Here is a 24,506-nt window from a genome sequence, read left to right as displayed (position 1 = left end):
AAAAATCTCTGACAGTAGATGATGAGGAGAATTATATTGAGGAGAGTAGTATTGATGAGGAGAATAGAAAAACAGAAGGTAGACTTATAGGATGGTAGAACTGGAAGGGATCTTAGGGATTCCCGGGCTTCAGTTTCTGCCTCTGTAAAATGAAGGGGGTAGACTAGATGGCTAGGTAGTCTCTGAGGTGCCTTCTAACTTTAAATCTGTAGTCCACTGATCTAAGAATGAATTGATGAATGGATGAATGAATGGACGAATGAATGGACGAATGAATGAACACTTACTAAATACTTATGCGCCATCGACTATGCTAAGTGCTGGAGATACAAACAGAAAAGGCAAGATGGTGCTTGTTCTGAAGTAGCTCCCATTCGAATTGGGAGGTTTCACCTACAACATATAAAAGAAAGTTCAGCTGCTGGGCAGATAGATAGGCTCAGGGGTCCAACCTTCTCATTTTACAGATGAGAAAACTAATGACCAAGGAAGTGAAATGACAGGGAAGTGAAGTGGTGGAGCCAGCCTTCTGCAGAGTTCAGGTCTCTTACTTCCTACTTCAGGGTTCTTTCTACCACCCAAAGGTCCCTTTTCCATTAGGTCTAATCTATCATGTAATGGCTGAGATAAATATTACCAAGTTCATAAGCCTTGGGCAATAGGGAATTGCTTCATCCACTGGAGAGCTCATTTAAAAGTATGCTCAATGGGAATTGAGGATGGAAAAGACTAAGAGCAGAGGGACCAGAAAAAAAGAAGTAATTCAGAAAAGGGGGCAGCTAGGTGGCACAGTGGATAGAGTGCCATGCCTGGAGTCAGAACAATTCATCTTCCTGAGTTCAAATCCAGCCTCAGACACTTACTAGGTATGTGACCCTGGATAAGTCACTTGACCCTGTTTACCTCAGTTTTCTCATCTGCCCAATGAGCTGGAGAACAAAATGGCCAAACCACTCCAGTATCTTTGTCAAGAAAACCCCAAATGGAGTCATGAAGAGTTGAAAGTGATGGAAATAACTGAATGACAACAACAACCAAAAAGGGGGCAGGGAGTGCTTCACTGAGAAGGGAAGGGGAAAGACAAACATTACACTTTCCCCCCACCTGGATCAGTTCTCTACCCTCACCTCCCTGCTCAGCAGAAGAAAGAGTACTGAATTTGGAATCAGTGGACATATATGTTTTCTATATACATACCTCTGTTGTGACCTACTCTCTGTGTGATCTTGGAGAAGTCACTTAGAGTCTCTGAGCCTCAGTTTACTAATTTATAAAATGAGATTGTTAGATTAAGTGACTTTCCAGTTCTTCATCAACTTCATCCATTCTGCAGTGTACACAGTGAGTTAGGATAGCCTATTCCTGTTAGGTACAGGGGAATGACTGGTGGACTGTAGTTATTTCTGTGGGTCAGAAGGAAGGATAAACATGACAGGTTGATTAGCTCCTGGCTCCCCTCCCAGCACTCATTGGAGGGAAGCAAACAGGGGCCAGTGTTCTGGAATACGTAGATTTTTGTGAGACCTGCTCGGCAGGAATTTGTGAATCTGACTCTTGAGAGGCATAGGAATCAAATGAGAAAAGTTTTTTGAAAGTTCACTGTTTAAGAAATTACAGTACTTACCCCTAGTCACTGAAATATCCATCCATCCATCCACCATATTTCAACTTCCTGTCCTGCCTCTTCTGTTCCCCTCTTAGTGTCTTGCTTGTCTTTCCTCTTTTTCACTAACATGTTTTTCTAAACCATTTTCTCTGTTCTTTTTCTGCATACTAGACAAAGTCTGTCTGTTTGGGTTTTCATCAGTTTCTCAGTTTTTTTTCCCTCCCACTTTTACTGCTGTTGGTGTTGGCTGGCTTCAGTTGCTTGGGAGCCTGTAGCTTCCTATCATTTTCCAGCCTTTTCCCCTGAAGTGTGATTCCCTTCCCTCCCCCCACCCAAGTCCTGCTAGTCTCATATACATCCCAACCTAAGTCTCCTTTCATCTCTGTGCTCCTTGTTCAACTCAATGTAAACTGAATGAACAATAGGGCTACCAAGAAGGCAACTAGAGAGAGTCTGTGAGTCAGCATTCCTGAGACAAATGAAATTCCTCACAGCTGGCTGCCTGGCCATTTGGCAAAGAAGAGGGCTGAAGAGAATAAAGGGGACAGGGAAAGGGGGTGATAAAGGGACAGGTAGAGCTGGAAAGTGAGAGATTGAAGCAATTTCAGAGTCTTTCAGCTCAGCTACTGAAAAGATCAAAGAAATAAAGAGGCATAAATCCAATAACTTAAGCCTGACCTCCCAAAGCTAGTCAAGTCTATACCAGCTATTTCTCATATTGTATAGTTTGCGGCAGCCCAGGCAGAGTTTTGGCATGACCAATCAAATTTTAAATATGGAACCTTTCTCAATTTTAAATTAGACAACAGGATTTTGGGGGTGTGACTTTCATGACTTTCAGGGGTGTGATGTGGGTTCAAATAGCTCAAGGAGAGGATGACATTTCTTCCCTTGGAGAACTTTTAAGAGCAATAAAAATCTTTGCCTGGGTCATGTTAGAGTCAGAGAGAGGGATAACTTTTGGGAGACCCTGTCTATTTGAGTACTTGAAGTCTTTTTTTCCCTTAATGTTTTTATTTGCTATATGCATATATAAATAATAAATAAAATGCTCAATGGTGTGTGTGTGTGTGTGTGTGTGTGTGTGTGTGTGTGTGTGTAGGCCACATCTATAAATAACTGTGGCATAGAAACCCAAAGTAATTGTAGCCTGTGATCTGCCTCTCCCAGGGCCTTGCTGCATCTGCCTCTCAAGGTTGCAGGGGATAACTCTGAGGGCTTGAAGTTTGTCTTCTGTACTGGCATTGGCTCAGCCCCCACCACAGGTTACCCTCATTGTTAAGGCCAAAGACTAGTACCTCAGTACCATCTGCCTTAACATTAGTTAGCTTTTACAAAGCATATTTACTTCAAAGACATGGCAAGAACAAAGTATAAACATTTTCTCCCATACCTTGTGGGTATACTCTCATCTATACCATTTCCTGATATCTAGGCTCAAATTTTAGCTGACTTCTTATATAATATTGGTCCTACCAACTTCATGTCCAGATGTGGACTGACTACCAGACGATCTCAGCTTCGGCTGGCTTAGATACAAGAGAAGATCACTCCTTGTTCCTAGGAGCATTGACGATACATTGTAACACCAAGAGGCAAAGGTATCCTTCAGATCTTTCACATCTCACAAGTTCGGAGACCTCATTCATTTTACCTAAAATGTGAAAGAATGTAGTTGCATATATTGAGGACTGATGCCCTTTGAGGTCCACATGACCTCAAAGAGGAGAAGGCCCCATGACCTTTCTCTCTTTTAGTATAATCACCAGATACAACCCCCAAAGACCTGAGATAAGAGAGCAGAACTCTGATAACTTGAAGACATTTTCTAAAGAGTCCCTGTACAATTTCTTTTTGTTTGTTTTGTTTGGGGGTTTTTTGGATGAGGCAATTGGGGTTGTGACTTGCCCAGGGTCACACACTAGTAATTGTTAAGTGTCTGAGGCCAGATTTGAACTCAGGTCCTCCTGAATCCAGGGCTGGTGCTCTATCCACTGTGCCACCTAGCTGCCCCGTCCCTGTACAATTTCAACCCGTGATTCAAACTCACAAAATGTCCATTGATTCTTCAGTGGAATGAAGAAAGTGAATTTGCAACACTTCTCCATCTTTCCCTGATCTGGGATATGACTACACCTCTCTCCAACACATGAATTTGGGATCCAGCGTTTCAACTGACTCCACACTAAGATCTTCAGAGATTGCTAGAGATAGCAAGAGAAGAACAAGCAAGTCATGAGGCTGAAATGACAGGGTCCCAGACTCACTATATTTGTTCACATTTGCCCCTCTACTTCCAACCCCCTGAGATCAGCTCGGTCATTGCTCCAGGTCATGTGAGTCCCTTTGCTACTCCTTGCTCCTGGAGTTGTCCTTCTTTAATCATTCACATATGGGACCAACTATTGAACCCCCAATTATGTTTCTATTGCCCCCCACTGTTTTGTTGTATGTCGGTTGCACATAAATATAGAAGCCCATTTGGAGAGTGGCCCACCTTGGCAGGAAATCTCTTGGCAGCTCTGACAGTTTTGCATATCTCTCTTATGAGTTATGGGTGGATGGGGACTGGGGCTCTGCCACCTATCCCCTAAGCCCTATGCTCCTCCCAGAGACAGTGACCCAGAAATTCCTCAGCCCCTATCCCTTTTCCAGGAATGGAGCAGCCAGTGGTCCAAAGATTAGAGAGGAAAAGGAAGAAAACTCCACACACATCTCTAGACTCCTCCAAAGAATGTGTGTGTGTGTGTTTAAAGACTGAAGAAAAGTTTGCAAGCTGCTGTTCTTTGTTCACAGCAAAGCAATTGGAAAAATCTTCTTGGCATGGGCTAATGGCAGGACTATTCACTAGAAAGAAATTGGGTGTTGGGCACAAGCTGGAAGAGTTTACAATGCTATTCTCTTTGTGAGGAGGGGGAGGTGAGGAGAGAGGGTGAAAGCAGAGGAAGGCAGGTGGAGCCTGCTTCTCAGTGCCTCCAGAATGGGTCTGATCAGGTGAAGGGGAAGCCAAAGTACGAATGCATCTCTCTCTTCCTTCCCACCACTTTCACTTTGGCTTCCCCTCACCCCTTGTCATTTTCAGACTCAATTCTGCATCACATGGTACCAAGCAAATGGGGGTGAAGAATCTCTGAGAAGAATCTCCCTTTTTCTGCCCATATAGCCCTCCATGTACTCCATGTCCATGAGTCCAAGTACTTACTTGAGACAGATCACAGGGGAAAATCAGAGAACTTTGAAGCTTCTAGTTTCTTTTAGAGTCAATCCAGTCTTTTTGTTTGTTTGTTTGGTTTTGGTTTTTTTTTTTTTTTTTTTGTGGGGCAATGGGGGTTAAGTGACTTGCCCAGGGTCACACAGCTAGTAAGTATCAAGTATCTAAGGCCAGATTTGAACTCAGGTCCTTCTCAATCCAGAGCTGGTGCTTTATGCACTGTGCCACCTAGCTGCCCCTGAGTCTTAATCTAAATCAGGGATTTGAGAACTTATTTCTTTTATAACTATTTCAATATAATTGGTTTCCTTTGTCATTCCATGCATTTATTTTATGCACTTAAAAACATTCTTAGAAGGGGTTCATAGACTATACCAGACTTTCAAAGGGGTCCATGTCACAAAAAGGTTTAGTCCATTCCCCTCTTAAATGTGAGTAAACTGAAGCCCAGAGAGTTGAAGTGACTTATCCCAAAATAACAGCTAAGTCAGTGTCAGTTAGGGTTTAAATCAACAGAGGCCCAACTCAGTGCTTTATCTATCTCATTTTCTGGTTTTGCTCTAATTTACCTACTTATACTAGGCTGATAATTACCAGATACATTCAGCTGTATGGTCAGATTTATCTGGTCAAAACCTTCTTTGTTTTCTTTTAAAATCATTAGCTTTGGGGGCAGCTAGGTGGCACAGTAGATAGACCACTGGCCCTGGAGTCAGGAGGACCTGAGTTCAAATCTGACCTCAGACACTTAACACTTACTAGCTGTGTGACCCTGGGCAAGTCACTTAACCCCAGTTGCCTCACCCACAAAAAAAATCATTAGGTTTAAGGAGGCAGCCAGGTGCATAATGGATAAAGCACAGGCCCTTAATTCAGGAGGAACTGAGTTCAAATCTGGCCCCAGACACTCGACACTTACTAGCTGTGTGACCCTAGCAAGTCAATTAACCCTCATTGACCAGGGGAAGAAAAATCATTAGGTTTGATTACTTTGTTATGCAAACTTCTGAACTAGAATGGGAAAGTGGCTAGTGAGAACCTAGTCCTTAGAACATGTATGGATTTGACCTTCTCGGTGGGTAATACAGCAATAGTCTCTGCTTGCTGCCAATCCAATATACAGAACTTTGGGAACTAGTGTTGGTTATGAGTGATTGAGGGACCAGGAGCAAGTACATTACGATGCAGTCTTCTGGGTAGCGAAGCTAAAAATTCTAATGACTCAGGAGAGAATGAGTGCCTCTTCCCTTGAGTGATCTTCTCTTTTGCCTTTTGAGTGTGGAAAATTGCTTTGAGCTGCTGATTATCAGATCTTTTTACCTACCCAGGCACTGTGTATCTTTGAATTCATGGTACCTCTTTTTCTTTTCTCTCTTGTGTTCATTCTTACGTGATATTATGAAATGAATATATAGAGGAGGAATTGTATGAATTTTATGTTTTTTTTTTTTGGTGAGGCAATTGGGGTTAAGTGATTTGCCCAGGGTCACACAGCTAGTAATTGTTAATTGTCTGAAGCCAGATTTGAACTCAGGTCTTCTTGAATCCAGGGCCAGTGCTCTATCCACTGTGCCACCTAGCTGCCCCAAATTTTATGAATTTTCAAAGGTCAAGAGGAGCCTTCATCAGCCCAGCAGAGTCTATTGGTAACCCCATAAGCCAAATCAGCAGACAAGCAACCAGTTTGATCCAACTTAACTGTGGATTGGACCATCAGAACTTCCTGCCTCCAGGCCCGTAACTCTATCCCCTGCTCTATTTACCCACCTCCAAGATTGGATATGATCAACCTGAGGTCTATCCTTTCACGTATACTTCTAGTTTCCACCATACACAATCATAGAGTTGGAAAGAACCTTAGCTATCATTTAGTGCAGTTTCATTTTTTACAGGTTAGGAAAATAAGTCCAAAGTAACCGTATGACTAAGCATGAGTCAAATGATTTAGGATTGTAAATATAAAGCTGGAAAGGACCTCATAGTCCAACCTCTTCATTTTACAGATGAGGAAAATGAAGCCCAAGAACATTAAGGGGCTTGCCTTATGCCTTGCTTGTATTCAGTGAAAGAAGCAAGATTCAAATTCAGCTCCTTTGACTCCAGACCCAATGCTTCTTCCACTATATGCTTTTGCCTCAGTTGTGCATGATGGCCCTCTATAATATATAGCAGAGATGGGATTCAAATCCAAATCCTCTAATTATATATCCAGTGCTTTTTCCACTATGTCAGAACTTCTCCTTAACTTTATGCATCTATTCTTGTTTCTAGGATTTGCACATGACTAGTTCCAACATAATTTATGTCCTATGGTGAACTGAGAAGCTCAGGCCCAGGAACGAAGCTTCCATTATCTCACTACCTATGCAAATGCTTCTTCCCTTTTCTCTGAGTTTACCTAATGTCAAGTAGAGTCTATTAGTAAAATTGTTATTGATTGAAAAAATCAATAGTTAATTATTAACCATTAAATACACCATTAATACTAGTTAATATTAATCATCATTATTAATATCTAGTCATTTTAAAAGAACAAAAGGTTTATTTTTTTTTTAAACTCTTTTAACTGTGCATGTAGGTAAAAATGATGGGTCCAGTCTCAATACCTTATCCCAGCTGAACTTAAAGAATTGGTTGAGTTTTGCCAGGGCTGTTTTTTCTTCCTTACTGTAGCTCTTGACCTCTTTGGCCCTTCCTCTGTCTGTCTGTCTGTCTGTCTGTATCTCATTCTCTCTGCTTCTGTCTCCATTGCTCTTAACATAAATTCCCCTGTTTGACCTTTAGGACCCTTAACAAGCTAGCAGCATCCTAACTTTCTAGGTGCGTTATACATTTCTCCCCATGCTGTATTCCTCACGAGCATGCATCTTTCAGCTCCATGCCTTTGGTTTTTTGTTTGTTTGTTTTGTTTTGTTTTGTTTTGTTTTGTTTTGTTTTGTTTTGTTTTGTTTTGTTTTGTTTTGTGGGACAATGAGGGTTAAGTGACTTGCCCAGGGTCATACAGCTAGTAAGTTTCAAGCATCTGAGACCAGATTTGAACTCAGGTCCTCGTGAACCCAGGGCCAGTACTTTATCCACATTGCCACCTAGCTGCCCCCAACAAATGCTTATTGACTGATTAATTGGTTAATGTCTCTAACAGCAATCTTGCATTTATATGGTACTCTAACAGCTTACACACTACTTTCCTCAACCTGACCATAAAAGTATCATTCCTATTATCTTTGTGAAGAATTTGAGGTCACAAAAGTTAAATGACTTATCCAAGGCCTCACAGCTAATAAGAATCAAAACTGGGATGCTGAGTTCTTCTAAGGACCTCAGATCTGACAATCTGGGTTAGAATATTTTGCCATGAACTATATATGCCTATTAGATAACGTATTTAATCTCTCAGGGACCCAGAGTCCTTATCTGGAAAATGAAGGAAAAGGGAAGACTTGATGATCACTAGGGTTCTTTGCTAATCTAAATTCTTGCCATTGTACAACTACCTATCTCTCTGTTTTGATTTTGTCTCTGTCCCCCTTTCTCTGATTATTTCTCCTTTTCTCAAGAATTTGCTTTGCTGTGACTCTGTGCTTGATACAGCTCTATTTCAGGAAAAAAGAAAAAGCAATGTTCCTAAAATCAGCAGCCTCTCAGAACCACTGGGGATTTGTCTTGGATCTGACTGGGACCTCTGGTCTCAGGACATGAATTATAGACTCAGCATTTTCTCAAGGCCTCAGGGTCATTCCAACTGAATCCAAGGGTCCTGAAACGGGTCCCCATTGCCTCCCAAAAATCTGTTTTGAAGATGCACACAAACTTTAAAACAAGCATCTCTGGAAAGGTCCTATTTAACTTGGCCTCTCCCGTTTTCTCTCATCAAGTCTCTCATCAAGCTTCGTTAATCATTTGACTAGCTTTTTTTTCTTCCTCTTTTGCCTAAATTCTCTCTCTCTCTCTCTCTCTCTCTCTCTCTCTCTCTCTCTCTCTCTCTCTCTCTCTCTCTCTCTCTCTCTCTCTCTCTCTCTCCCCCTCCTTCCCTCCCTCAATTCATTCCAAATGAGGAGATGCAGGCCAGAAGCCTAACAAGATTAGCCAATTGCTAGTTATTATTTGATGTGGGATCTTGGGCATCCAACCAGCTTAAGTACAGATGATACTGCTGTATATTAGGCAAATTACCCTTGCAATGGGTGGGGTCCTCCCTTTCAAGAAGAATTCCCTAATGAAACCCACCCAACTTTAGTCACTGTAAATCCTTTCAGGCCTCTCTATTCCTTTGTCTGTACATCATCTCTTTTCAACACAAGCCTTAGTGTTCAATGAGGAAGAGAGCTACTGAAAGCTATGTTTGTCAGGATGTTTTGTCACATATATTCTCTTGTAATGTTCCAGTGAGTCTTTCTCATTTTCCATATTGATGGAGTATCAGTATCTGTGTTGAAGTCTCTCCTAGGATGAGAACATGACATGAAGAGGGGAGAGAGACTATGAGTCAGGCACCAAACTCATTGAGGAACAATTGAGAGTGTCCTGAAGGGTGGTAGACAACAAGTCCAGAATTTTGACAGTGTTATAGATATGAGTGAACATCAAAGGAGATGTTACTCAGTGATGGAGGTAGACGGAGAACCTGGAAGTGAAAATGGAGAGCAAAAAGTATTCCAACACACTCCTTCCCAATCAGTGAGTAGAGGACAGTGAGTGAAGGTATAACAAATGCTGATGATAGTGGCCAGGGAGGCTGTATTATTAGGAAAGAAGCAGGTCTTAGTTGTTCTGTGTCCCTGGTAAAGAGATGGGATAGCCAGGGAGGACAGAAAATGATCAGTGGCTTGAGAGGAAGATTCCCAGAGAATAGATCTAGTTTAGGGTAGAAGCCCAAGTTAGGCATAGATATGTTCCATTTCCCCTATTTCACAGGAAATTACAGACTGATTTGATGAAGTTTCAGGGAGAGAGCCTTTGTTGGAGGTCAGGAAAGCATTTTCTGTGAATAAGAGGTTCTGATACTTTTCCCATCATGTTCCCTTTTGGTAGTCTCCTGAAGCCTACAAGTCCCCCTCTTAGTATGTTTTTAAATACATAAAATAAAATGCATAGAATTACAAAGGAAATCAATCATATTGAAAGATTTCTATAATTTTTTTTGAATTTGTGGAAACCAGGATAAAAACCCTTGCCACAAGAACAATTATCACCTTGTTGATAAGTAGACAGCTCTTGGTTGGGTAATGGGAACTAAGACTCCTTCTACCCAAATATAATTCCATTGCAAAATAGAGTCAATACAGGCGCAGCTCCCTTTGCACTGGCTGATAGTAAAGAATAAGAATCAGTCCTTGATCCATTTTGCATTTTCCTTGTTTGGGGGGAAGACTAAAGTTAAACTGTGGCGACAGAGTAAAAGAGGGGGGATCCTTAAGAGTTGACTTCCCCAGCTAGGTGGCAGCTAGGTGGCACAGTGGACCCTGGATTCAGGAGGACCTGAGTTCAAATCTGTTCTCAGACACCTGACACTAGCTGTGTGACCCTGGGCAAGTGACTTAAACTTCATTGACCCCCCCCCAAAAAAAAAGAGTTGACTTCTCCAACCCAAGACAAGCCCCCAACCAGGACTATCTTATATATATAGGATATTACATAATATATTAGATATATTGTTATAAGTTGCTATTAAAGATTGTAGCAAAATTGGAGGAGGACAACACGGCTAGGGGAGGAGTAGTTAATGGACAATATTACTTTGTAAAGGAAGTACTCTGATTCCTTAGGCAGCATGAACCCATAAACTAGCCTTCAAGTCAGAGAAAGATTTCTTGGACAATATATGAGGCTTGGGGGTTCTTTTACAATTAAAAATAATTGCCATGTTCAAGAGTCCAAGGATCAGACCTTCTAGAAAAGGAAAGGGACTTTCCTGAGTAGGATTGCTTCTTAGAGAAAAAGGGGGATTGTTTATGTGGCCCCAACAACTAGAAGAAAATTGAGGGAGAGCTGTGATTTGGGTAAGTAAGGGACCTGGACCTTGCTGCCCCATTCCAACTTCTTATTCCACTGAATAAATTGGACAGTCTAGGCCTAAATAGAAGGAATATTGCTTGTTCAGAAGCATCGATATGTGATTTCTTTGAAGGTTGGCTTGTGGACTATTTGAATGCTTTATATGTTTTATAGATCTGCTGAGAATACTTGGTGCTCTCTGCATTTTCTATGCAAGGAAAAAGAGGGAAGAAATAGTTATATAGTGCCTACTATGTTTCTGGACCATGAAATGCCACCCAAAACAAGGTGAACAAACTGAAATATCTGAACATCTGCTGGTAACTATGATAAGTATTTTCCCTCACAAATATTATTTCATTTAATACTCACAATACTGGGAGATAGGTACAATTATTTTTGCCATTTTTAGCTGAGAAACTGAGGCAAATTTGGTGTCTAATGCATGTTTTGGTGTGTTTTGGATAGCATGTGGGGGTGTGTGATGGTGTGTTTTGGTGTGTAATGGCATGTGGTGGCTTGTGATGGCAGGTGGAGGCTTGTGATGGCATATTTTCTGTGATGGTGTATTTTGGTGTGTTTTGGCATGTTTTGTGTGTTTGGGCATGTGATAGCATATTTTGGCATGTGGAGGCATGTTTTGGTGTGTTATGGCATGTTTGGGTATGTGATGGTGTATGATGGCATGTGACCATGTACATGGCAAATAGCTTGTAAATGGCATGTTTTGGTGTGCGGAGGCATGTTTTGTGTGTGATGGTATGTTTGGGTGTATGGAGGTGTGTGATAGAATGGTTTTATCTGTGAGAGTGTATTTTGGCATGTGGAGGCAGGTTTTTGCTGTTTGGGTTGTGATGTTGTGTTTTGGTGTGTTTGGGCATGTGATGGCATGCTTTAGCATGTAGAGTTGCTTTGGCATGTTTTGGCATGTGGAGGGCTGTGGAAACCTATGGAGGCATATTTTGTGTGTGATGATATATTTTTGAATGTTTTGGCATGTAGAGGTTTGTTGTGGTGTGTTTGGGCTGTGGAGACGTGTTTTGTGTATGATGGTGTATTTTGCTATGTTTTGGTCTGTATAAGCATGTGATAGCATATGATAGTGTGTGATGCCATGTATAGGTGTGCATGTGTGCATAGGCATGTATAGGTGTGAGATGGCATATGAGGGGTGTGTGAAGACGTGTATAGGCACATGACGGTATGTGATGGTGTCTGTAGGAGTGTATAGGTGTGTGATGGTATGTAATGGCATGTGATGGTGTGGATAGGTGTGTGGAGGTGTGTATAGGTGTGTATAAGCATGTATAACTGTGTGATGGCATGTATAGAAGTATGATGGAGTGTGATGGCGTATGGATGCATGTGGAAGTGTATGAAGGTATGTGATGGAGTGTACAAACATGTGATGGTGAGTGATGGAATGTGAAGATTTGTGGAGGTGTGTGGAGGCATATGGAGGTGTGTAATGACATGTGAAGGTGTGTGGAGGCATGCATTGGCATGTGATGCTGTGTGGAGGCATGTGGAGGTGTGAGATGGTGTGAGATGGCATGTGATGGTATGTGGAGGTGTGCGGAGGTGTGTGGAGGTGTGTGGAGGCATGTGATGGTGTGTAATGATGTGTGATGGCGTGAGATGGCATGAGATGGTATGTGGAATGGTGTGAGATGGCGTGTGGAGGCATGTGCAGGTGTGTGATGCTGTGTGGAGGCATGTGGAGGCGTGAGATGATGTGAGAGGGTGTGTGGAGGTGTGAGATGGCGTGAGATGGTGTGTGACGGCATGTGAAGGCGTGTGGAGGTGTGATGGTGTGTGGGAGCGTGTGATGGCGTGTGGGAGCATCTGACCTCATGTGATGGTGTGAAATGGCCTGTGGAGGTGTGTGGAGGTGTGAGATGGCATGTGGAAGCGTGTGGAGGCATGTGTAGGTATGTGTAGTCATGTGATGACATGTGATGACATGTGATGGCATGCAGAGGCATGTGTTGGCTTGTGGTGGCATGAGATGGTGTGAGATAGCTTCTAAATGGCATGTGTGGAGGCATGTTTTGTGTGGGGGGGCACATTTTGTGAATTTTGGTGTGTTTTGGCATGTGGATGCACATTTTGGCATGTTTAGGCGTGTTTGGGCGTGTGATGGCATGTGATGGTGTGTGGAGGCATATTTTGTGTGTGATTACATATTTTGTATGTTTTGGAATGTATAAACATGTTTTGCATGTGGATGTAAGTTTTGGCTTGTATAAGCATGTTTTGCATGTGGAGGTGTGTTTTGGCATGTGATGGCATGTGGTGGCAAATAGATTACATGAAGAGTTTGAGTTCAAGCTTCTTCCTTCCCATCCTGCTCCGCAAAGCTGGGTCTGAAAGACCACAAAATACTTTTAATAAGTTAACACTTATTGTAAGTCTGACACTATACAGTATCAGTATATCAGTCCCTCTCTGATACTATCTGTATGGTATCTTTTTTTCTCTCTGTACCACATGGAACTTTACAAACCAAAAAAAAAAAGAGGGGGGGCAGAAATACTTAATATATCAATTTGTGCTTCAGGCACAAATAAAGACACAAATGTAGACTTCTATAGGTTAATGGAACAGACTAGACAAGGGAGATTCAGAAATAATAGAAGTGAATGCCACAGTTTTGGGTGAAGTAGAAAACAAAAATTACCTAGGATTAAATTTCCTACTTAGTAAAATTGCTGGAGAAACTAGAAAGCAATCTGACAGAAATTAAGCTTAAAGTCATACCTTAACACCACATTCACAATTCATTCTAAAGGGATGTGTGACATCCTATAAAGAAAATGAGAAGTCACTGACAAAATTAGGCCTATAGATAATAATCCTAAAATTCAGATGAGTTTTAAGGTGTGCAAAATACTTTAAATAGATTATCTCATTTGATCTTCACAACTCTGTAAAGTAAATGCTATAATAAATAAAAATAAATGGGGAAGGGGCAGCTAGGTGGCACAGTGGATAGAGCACAGGCCCTGGATTCAGGAGGTCCTGAGTTCAAATCTGACCTCAGACACTTGACACTAGCTGTGTAACCCTGGGCAAGTCACTTAACCCCAACTGCCCCACCAAAAAAAAAGTAAATGTGGAAACCAAAGATGTGACTGCCCAATGCCACACAGTTAGCAAATGCCTAGGACAGGATCTGAACTCCTGCCTGACTCCCCCAACTTTATGCACCTTTTCCACTGCTGTTTCCATTGCCCTCCCTTCCCACCTTTCCTCACTTGTGCCCTCCTTTTTAGAAGTGGTATCCTTCGAATTGTACTCACCCATAGAAGATGATCACCATGGTCTTTTTTGGATCAGTAAAGAGCATTTCCAAGTGCAGCTGAGAACCCAGAGGGATGCTATGCTAGGAGTTGTCTTCCTTATGTAGAAACTGCCAGTGGAAGGGGAGCAAGGTGTGGTAACCTGGGCAATCGCTGCCCTTCTGACAACTGCCCATCAAGAACTGGTCACACACATATAAATTTTGTCCCTTCCTTTTCAGTCTCGTTTCTGCACTCAACATCATGTTCACTATGACACCTTTCTTCAGAAGGTCTTCATATAGGAAATGTGAACAGGAAGGGCTGTGCTTCTCTGCTTCACTCCATGATAGCTGGGCTTCGGATTTGCAGCTACCTTTTCCTGACAATAATGCTCAGTTACTAAACATCGAAGGTTCCTAGGAGGTGGGCTCTCAGTCTGGGTCCCCTTTGTCAAAATCTGAAGCTGCCGACATTGCTGCTGGTCTTTCTTGGGGGGTCCAGGCTTGGGTTCCTTACCCTTCTTTCTTTTTTTTTTTTAAATAGATTTAATCTTATTCAAGTTAGAAATGGTCTCTTTCCATCCCAACCATTCTCTCAACATCCCTCCACTTCATAAACACATCCACATCCACTCCCACATACATCAATGCCCATTCTTACAAAATGCAAAATAGAGCTGCTGGAATAGATACAAAAGTTCAGTGAGTGAGTGAGTGAATGTGTGTGTGTATGTACACGAGAGTGCCTGCATGTGTGATTAATTTGTAAAAAGCTTCAGAATCAAATCATTTCACAGTCAGAAGAGGCTAGAATTCTAAATCTCTGATTTTGAAGACATTGAGGGTTGGGGAAGAGGGAGAGAAGGATCAAAATAATTATTGGGATTCTGAGGATAGAAATTTTTCTTTTGTTTACAGTCAGTTAATAATACTGATAAAGCATACTGCAAAGGAAGATGCCACAGTTCCAGGTTGGAACAATAAAAGAAAACATATCAACAAAGTAGAGGGACATGTGTGTGTGGGGTATTCATTTTAACAAAGAGAATGAGAATAAAATCAAACACCCAAAATAGTGGCTCCAAGGGAGCTCAATTTTGCTTCCTGACACTAAGAACACTCACTCACATTTATTCTATCCACCAGCTCTGAAAAAAGAAAAAAAAATTTAAGTGAATCAGATTTGTGCATTGAGAAATGCACAGAGAAAACATCAAAAACAACCCACCTCAATGCACACACACTAACAGTGTCACAAATACCAAAAAAGTATGTTCCACCAGGAGGCAATATTCATGTTAGGGTTTATATGCATCTAGGACCAATGATTATGGCATGTTTTTGTCTTGATCATAGGAGATGAGTCTTGATGGTAGCAGAGGACTACTTGACCATCTTACGGACCATGTAGTTGAGGATTCCCCCATTTTGGAAATAAGTGAGCTCCACATCTGTGTCAAGCCTCACAACGGCATGGAAGGCCTTTCCTGTATCCAGCTGAATCCGGATATTCATTCGTGGCCTGAGTTTTTCTGGAATGAGGATATTGTAACGTTCCCGCCCTGTGAGTCCAATTGTGCTGGCATTCTCCCCAGGGATATATTCCAGAGGGATGACTCCCATCCCTATGAGATTGCTACGGTGAATTCGTTCATAACTCTCAGCTAGGACAGCTTTGATTCCCAGCAGAAAAGGGCCCTTGGCTGCCCAGTCTCGGGAACTCCCAGATCCATACTCTTTTCCAGCTAGTACTATCAGAGGGATACCTGTCCTCTGGTATCGTTCAGCAGCATCAAACACGTCAAGAATTTCACCAGAAGGCAGATGTAGGGTTTGTGGTGCTTGTTTATTCAAAAATTTGTTTAGCAAGCGAATGTTGGCAAATGTCCCTCGAGCCATGACAGCATCATTGCCTCTTCGGGAACCATAGGAGTTGAACTCTCTGGGAGACAAACCTCTGTTGGTTAGGTATCGAGCAGCAGGACTATTTCTTGCAATATTTCCAGCTGGAGAAATATGGTCAGTTGTTACTGAATCTCCCAAATTTAATAAAACATAGGCATTTACTATAGGTTTAAGAGGTGGGGGTTTCAAAGTCAGGTTTTCAAAGAAGGGTGGAGATTTAATGTATGTTGACTTGGGGTTCCAGGAATATAGTTTATCTGATGGAGCATATAAGGCATTCCAGCTTTCATTCACTGTCTCTATTTTCTCATAGACTTCCTTAAACATCCCAGGGATAACATACTGATGTTCCACAAACTGAATCTCATCTCTGGTTGGCCATATGTCCTTCAGAAAAACCTTCTGTCCCATTGCATTTATTCCCAATGGCTCTTTCTCAAAGTCAATCCTGATGGTCCCAGCAATTGCATATGCTATTACTAATGGAGGAGAAGCTAGATAATTAGCACGAGTATAGGGATGCACACGCCCCTCAAAATTCCTGTTTCCAGAAAGGACACCCACGGCAACAAAATCTCCCTGCGTAATTGCATCCACCACTGGCTCAGGCAGGGGCCCACTGTTACCAATGCAGGTCATGCAGCCATACCCCACGACATCAAACCCAAGCCTGGACAGATAAGGCATAACTCCACTTTCCCTTAGATAATAGGTGAGACTACCCCACTTCCAGGGGATAAACTAGTTTTAATGTAAGGTTTCACATTGAGACCAGCTTCAACAGCTTTTTTTGCTAATAATCCTGCCCCTAACATCACCGAAGGGTTACTAGTGTTGGTGCAGCTGGTGATAGCAGCGATAACGACAGAGCCATGGGTCAGTGTAAATTCAGTATTATCATATATAAAATTCCTGTAATTGGCATGTTGTTCAGGAGGCACCTGCAATCCTTTAAATCCTTGCTTGGCTCCCAAGCAGTTCTCAAAGTCTCTTTTCATGTCAGATACTGCTACTTTATCTTGAGGTCTTTTGGGTCCACTGCAGCAGGGTACCACAGCTTTCAAATCTAACTCCACAATCTGGGTAAAATCTGGGTCTTGAGATGAATCATTGAAGTCTCGGAACATTCCTACGCTTTGAAGATACTTCTGAATATAATAAACTTTTTTTTCATCACGACCTGTTTGGATGAGGTACTTGATACTAACTTCATCCACCGGGAAAAATGCAGCAGTTGCACCATACTCTGGACACATGTTGGCAATAGTGGATCGGTCAGCAATGGACAGCTGAGCTACCCCTGGTCCAAAGAACTCAACAAATTTGCCCACTACACCAACCTGGCGAAGGTGCTTGGTGATTGTCAGCACTATATCTGTAGAAGTTACCAGAGGATCAGGATTTCCCTGAAGCTTGTAACCAAACACTTCAGGAAGGACCATGCTGATTGGCTGTCCCAGCATGACAGCTTCTGCTTCTATTCCACCCACACCCCAACCCAGAACACCCAAACCATCGATCATTGTGGTATGTGAATCAGTGCCCACCAGGCTGTCTGGATAGTAGTACCCATCCTCATCAAATACCACTCTCGCCAAGTACTCTAAATTCACCTGGTGAATAATCCCTGAGCCAGGGGGAATAATCCTCATGTTGTAAAAAGCCTGGGAGCCCCACTTTAAAAATTCAAATCTTTCTCTATTTCTTTCAAATTCCAGGTCTTGGTTCTTCTGAACACTATCTGGCCTTCTGTTGAAATCAACCTGGATGGAATGATCAATTACTAGATCAGCAGGACAGATGGGGTTTATTTTCTCTGGGTTTCCGCCTAACTTTTTCACAGCATCACGCATTGCAGCAAAATCAACCACAGCAGGCACACCCGTAAAGTCCTGCAGAATAACTCGGGCAGGCTTAAATGGTACTTCAATATTCTTATGTTGTGTCAAATTCCAATTTAAAATGTTTTCAACATCCATTTTCTTCACTAAGAAGTCATCACAGTTCCGGATGGCTGCCTCTAGGAGAACTCTGATAGAAAATGGTAAACGTCCATATCTTGAATCCTCCAACTTATTCATATTGAAGAACTTTTTTTCTGGTTCCCTGGGATCCAAGGGCTCAGCAATGTGCATAAAAGGGTTGCTCATGATTACAGATAGTTAAGTGTCCCAGGGGACAGCGCAGCTGGGGTTCGCCTAAGCGGAGCGGCGTGGCGCGAGGGGCGGCCGGCGAGGAGAAGTAGGGAGCACCCTTCTTTCTTTGAAAAAATTGCTTGACCTGGGACATCTTCATTGGAATCTACACCCCCTTCAGAGGGAAAAGGAACCCTCTCTGCTTCTCATTATTTGGGAGTGGATCCTGGGGAGGAGAACTAGCTTGGGAGCCCCTTTGGCTCTCTCCCATTCCTTGTTCCACAGATGACCCAGTCTGGACTGTCCCCAGTGATTCTTTAGGCTGAAGCTGTAGATGTCCAGTACTTAAAGGAAAGGAAATATTGGTTCAGCACTGACTCCTGAGATTTTTCTGGGATCTGCTCAAGATAAATCAGAGATAACCCTGGAGCTTGCCCCTGGTGTTCCAGGTAGGGCCTCAAGTTTGCCTTTGGGTGGCCTAGGCCAAGTCACCAAACCTGACAGAAATGGCCCAGGCTGGGACCCCAAATCTGCCTGAAATGACTGAGAATAGGCCATCAAACCTGCCTGAGATGGTCCTTTTCTGGTCTCTCCATGTACCTGAATGGGCCCAGAGAAGGCCCCCAAACCCACCTCAGATGATTTCTTCTTGGCTTCCAAATCCACCGGAGATGAGCCTGGTCCAGCTGCCATGAGTTAGACCAACAAGTGCTGAAAACGCAGGATCCCTTGGCTCTGTAGCTGCGTCCCAAGCCTTCTGACTAGACCTCTATCAAAGTCTCAATAGATGGAACTCCTAGCATTGATTCCTAGATCTTCAAAAATACAGCCATTCCAAGGGTACAAGGGGAGAAATCGAATCCATACATTTTTTAGTCAGACAATAATGGGGGTGGGGGGAATGGAACAGACCTTGAACAGGGAGAAAAATCTGAGAAGCTGGGTCTTATCCCATCCATCATCTACAAAAGTCTATCAGCTGCCCTTATCGACTCTCAGTCATGTAATGCTAAAACCTCTCCCCTGAGGCTCCACTCTTTAGCTCATTTAACCCTTCTCTCTTCCCCTCTCCTCCTTTCCCTCTCCCCTTCCCTTCCGCCCCCTACACCCTTGATTAGTAACATCTTTATGAAGACATTAACAATTGAACCTTATTTTCATGTGGATATTACCTTTCTCTAGCTCTCCCCCTACATGATATTTAAGAAAGCAGAAAATAGTGGCGGTTAGGTGGCGCAGTGGATAGAGCACCAGCCCTGGAGTCAGGAGGACCTGAGTTCAAATCCGGCCTCAGACACTTAACACACACTTACTAGCTGTGTGATCCTGGGCAAGTCACTTAACCCTAATTGCCTCACTAAAAAAAAAAAAAAAAAAGCAGGAAATATAGAGGTGAGGATAGTCCTTCCAAAGAATTTGGATACTATGGTAGGGCCTAGATTATGGTAGTGATGATTTTTTAAAAAAACACCCTCATTCATAACACAAAACCATCTAGGTGTGTGGGGGGGCGGGGCGGGGAGAGGCCTTCCTTTAGGACCCAGTTCAACTATGATCACAGTGCAGCTGAGCTTGAGCAAGACCTTTCCCCATGGTGAAATCCCTGCACCAGGGAAACTTCTCTTTTTTATGGAATATCATGTCTTTAGTGGGAAAACATAGCCGGCTTCCTAATACCCTACTTTCTCTTGTGTTCCCTTCTCACACTACTGTTTCTCCCTTCCATGTCTAGTACTCCAAAGTGGCTATAACATTCTCTCTCTCTCTTTTTTTTTTTTTTTGCAGGGCAATGAGGGTTAAGTGACTTACCCAGGGTCACACAGCTAGTACATGTTAAGTGTCTGAGACTGGATTTGAACTCAGGTCCTCCTGAATCCAAGGCCAGTGCTTTATCCACTGTGCCACCTAGCTGCCCCATAACATTCTCTTTTAATTAGGGCTAAGGTATATCTGTTTCAATAAACTTGCTGACCTCTTGCTAGCCCCATGGCTGAGTAAAGTCTGGAAGTCATCATGTAAAGGTATCTGTCATTGTAATCATCTTCCTTTTTTATCATAAAAGTATTTCAACATTTGTTTTCATAAGATTTTTAGTTCCAATTTTCCCCCTCCCTCCCTTTCCTCCACTCTCCCCAGGACAGAAATCAATTTGATAAAGATTGTATATGTATAATCACATATACATATATGTGTATGTATAAACATATTTCTACATTGGTCATATTGTGAAAGAATAATCAGAACACAAGGGAAAAGCCTCAAAAAAGAAAAAAAAAAACAACCAAAAAGTAGAAACAGTATGGTTTAATCTACATTCAGAATCCACAGTTTTCCATTATTAATTCTTTGGAGTTGTCTTGGATCATTGCACTGCTGAGAAGAGCCAAGTCTCACACAAGTCTCACACAAGTCTCACAATGTTGCTGTTACTGTGTACAATGTGTATAGTGTCAGACTTACAATAAGTGTTAACTTATTAAAATTATTTTGTGGTCTTTCAGACCCAGCTTTGTGGAGCAGGATGGGAAGGAAGAAGCTTGAACTCAAACTCATCATGTAAGCTATTTGCCATCACATGCCAAAACATACCTCCACATGCAAAACATGCTTCTATAAGCCAAAACATACATCCACATGCAAAACATGTTTATACATTCCAAAACATACAAAAATACGCCATCACACAGAAAATATGCCTCCACATGCCCAAACATGCAATCATGTGCCCCACATGCCCCCACATGCCTCCACACACCATCACATGCCCAAACACAACTAAACATGCCCAAATGTGCATCCACGTGCCAAAACATACCAAAATACACCATAACACACAAAACGTGCCTCCACACACAAAACATGCCTCCACACATGCCATTTATAAGCTATCTCACACCATCTCATGCTACTACAAGCTAACACATGCCTCTACTCACCATCACACAACTCTACATGTCCTCACATACCAATACACACCTCCACATGCCTCCACACACCATCACACACCATCACACACCTTCACACACCATAGCATGCCAATACAGGCCATCTCACACCTCCACACCCCATCACACCTCATCACACACCTCCACACGCCAATACACACCTCCACATACCATCACATGCCATCTCATGCCTCCACATGCCATTACATGCTAATGTATACCGTCACATGCAATACATGACTCAACATTCCATCACACACCATCACACACCAATACACGTTCCCACACATCATCACACACTATGACACTCCATCTCACACCTCCACATGCCATCTCATGCCATCACACACCATCACATATGAATACACCTCTCCACATGCCATCACACACCTCCACATGCCATCATACATCTCTACATGCCTCCACATGCTTCCACACACCACCACACACCATCACATGCCCTATGATGCCATCACATGCCAATACATGCCTCCACATGCCATCACACATGCCAGGCATTTTGTTGAGTGCTATGTTGTTGTACAGTCATTTTTAAGTCATGTCTGATTTTTTGTGACCCTATTTGGGGTTTTCTTGGCAGAGACACTGTAGTGATTTGCCATTTTCTTTTCTATCTCATTTTATAGATGAGGAAACTGAAGCAAACAGGGTTAAGTGACTTGCTCAGGGTCGGACAGCTAGTAAGTATTTGAGGGTGGATTTGAACTCCTGAAGAGGAATCCTCTTGACCTGGTGCTCTATCCATTGTGCCATCTAGAGTAGAACATTATGGGATCGGTTTGATGGGAATAACAATGGGGTCTGATTACTGATTTTGCCTCAGTTTCCTTATCTGTAAAATGAGTTGGAGAAGGAAGTAGCAAACAACTCCAGTATCTCTGCCAAGAAAATGCAAATGGGGTCACAAAGAGTCATGACTGAAATCATAACCACAAAATTAACATGTGTGCCAGACACTTTGCCAGGAATAGTGGATAGAAAAAATAAAACATCCTTTACTCACAAGGAGTTTACATTCCAACAGGGGTTCCAATAAAGACTTATGGTAAGTAGAATGGGAGTCTAGTATGCTCATAGTACTTCAGATGGTGTATCCATGTGGAGGATGCCAGGTTGGAAAGGGCATCTCTACACATGAAGAACAGGAGGGAAAGAATGTCATTTCTCTACATGGAAGATACAAGGGAGCTACTTCTAGGAGAATTGTAAGGATGTATAAGGAAAATCCCTTGGAGATACAGACTCTGGAGCATGAAGAGACATTATTTAACCGTTCAGGTTGGCCAACCATGTGTTGATGGGGAGACTCTTTGGCTGCTTTCAGAGGCATTCAAAAAGTCTTTAGCTATGAGCATTTTGCCTCAGTACTTTTGGAGGAGCTTAGTAAGCAGTGAAAGGTTTTTTAGAGTAACCTTCAGTCCCCACACCCAGTGGCAGTTGAGATGTGGCTCATCCAGTCATTGGTCATGCTGTATCTGGACATGAACTTGGTGGGATGAATGCTATGAAATATCCAAGTTAAGTTTTATACCTATTTCCTGTGTCATTTAAAATATTGAGGGGCTAGCCTGTTTCTGTCAAAATTATTGTAGAACCAGGCTGGGGTTTTCTAAAATATTGCTACTTATAAATTAAATATATTAAAATATATTATGTATATAATATAATATATATCATATTATAAATTGCACCAGTTTGGGAAGTAAGCATTTATTATTAAGATCAAATATATTACTAAAGTGTCTGATTGACTTCCCCACTAGTTACAGACCTTACAGGCCTGTACAGTTATATACCTAGCATGAAGAGTCCCTGAAAAAGAGAGGAGAGGGTGTGTGGCTAGTTCAAGAGCATCTCCGTCCTGTGAGAGAGATCATTTACCATATTTAACACAAGTCAAAAACCCCTCAGCACCATATTGTCTCTAAGAGAGAGCACATGGCCCCATGCAGAGTTCAAAAGTCCTACATTACTTAGAGAGAGAGCTACTTGACAGCATTCCTCACCTATCATGCCACCCAGAATGGCCTTCACCTCATGATCCCAGTCTCTTTTCCTCTTCCAATAGAAGTGGCTAATGGGTTAGCATCATTCAATTCCATTGGTTGATATGACCTGAAGGTGGTCCATAATAAAATGAGCTTTATCTATGACCTAATGATGTAATGACCTAATAGGGAAGTGTGCAAAATGACCATCTCTGAAGGGCAAGGCAGATGAAGTCCGTGTGTGGCTAATCTCATCTAGTCCATCTCCATTTCTATTGATCCACCCATAGGCTTCTTGCTGGTCCAAAAGAGATTAGCTAAAGTTTCTACAAATGGGGGTGAAGAGAAAGATGATTAAGACTTGTTTCCCCTGGGGCAGCTAGGTGGCGCAGTGGATAGAGCACCAGCCCTGGAGTCAGGAGGACCTGGGTTCAAATCCGGCCTCAGACACTTAACACTTACTAGCTGTATGACCCTGGGCAAGTCATTTAACCCCAATTGCCTCACTAAAAACAAACAAACAAAAGACTTGTGTCCCCTAAGAAATCTATTATCAATAGTTATTTTATCACATTTCCCACAGACTGAGGTGGTATAGAGCAGGGCTTCTTAACCTCTTTCCACCCATGATCCCTTTTTGCCTGAGAAATTTTTAATCAACCCTGGGTATATAGGTATATAAGATAGGTATACACAACTTTTTACCACTGCCAAATGTGAGAAAATAATTACTAGCCAATTAGCTTTGATCAGTGTGTAGTGACATACCTCTATCAAAAGAGAATAAAAGGAAAGAACATACTAGATTCCTGACCAGTGCCATCTTGGAACATACTGTTGGTCTGGACCCGCTGTTGGTTAGTGAGTACTCCTCTCTTAGGCTGTTAGGACATGTGCGCTCCCTCTCTCTCTCTCTCTCTCTCTCTCTCTCTCTCTCTCTCTTTCTCTCTCTCTCTCTCTCTTAGAAATATGGTGCTGGGGGCTTTTCGGCTTCTGTTAACTGCCATGTGGCCAATGCTTCTCTAATATTTAATACACTTTAATAATAAATACTCCCTAAACTGATGCAATAGCTATTATTATGTAAATAGCAATTGATATATAAGTAGCAATATTTTAGAAAACCCTATCCAGCCCTCCAATAATTTAGCAAACACAATTTGGTTGCCACAAAAAACAGTTGGCAACCAAATGATTTAAATAAAACACAATTTTTTCACAACCCCCACAAGGTATCTTGGAAAGGTGAAATCAAGAAAGACTTCATGCATTGAGCTCTTCTTTGAAGAAGTCAGGAGGAAGTATATTTCAGGTAAGACTAGCAGGAATGGCCAGTACAAAGACATAAATATGGAAGATAGAGAGTCCTGGGTGAAGAAAAGCAGAGTATGGGAGGGGGAGAAAAGTCCAGTGAGTTT

The 24,506-nt window shown here is 42.2% G+C and overlaps 1 protein-coding gene across 1 annotated transcript; it reads right to left on the bottom strand.

The window, feature by feature from the left end:
- Positions 1-15,382: 15,382 nt before the first annotated feature.
- Positions 15,383-18,224, bottom strand: LOC122749772 (cytoplasmic aconitate hydratase-like). The gene is given in 2 exon segments (XM_043996288.1): positions 15,383-16,713; positions 16,716-18,224. Coding segments are annotated over 2 exon segments (2,670 nt in total). The 5' UTR covers positions 18,150-18,224; the 3' UTR covers positions 15,383-15,477.
- Positions 18,225-24,506: the final 6,282 nt, after the last annotated feature.

Source organism: Dromiciops gliroides, chromosome 3 (genome assembly GCF_019393635.1).
Source record: "Dromiciops gliroides isolate mDroGli1 chromosome 3, mDroGli1.pri, whole genome shotgun sequence".
Classification (NCBI taxonomy): Eukaryota; Metazoa; Chordata; class Mammalia; order Microbiotheria; family Microbiotheriidae; genus Dromiciops; species Dromiciops gliroides.
The sequence above is the reverse complement of the archived record's forward strand: the minus strand, read 5'-3'. Positions and strand labels throughout refer to the sequence as shown.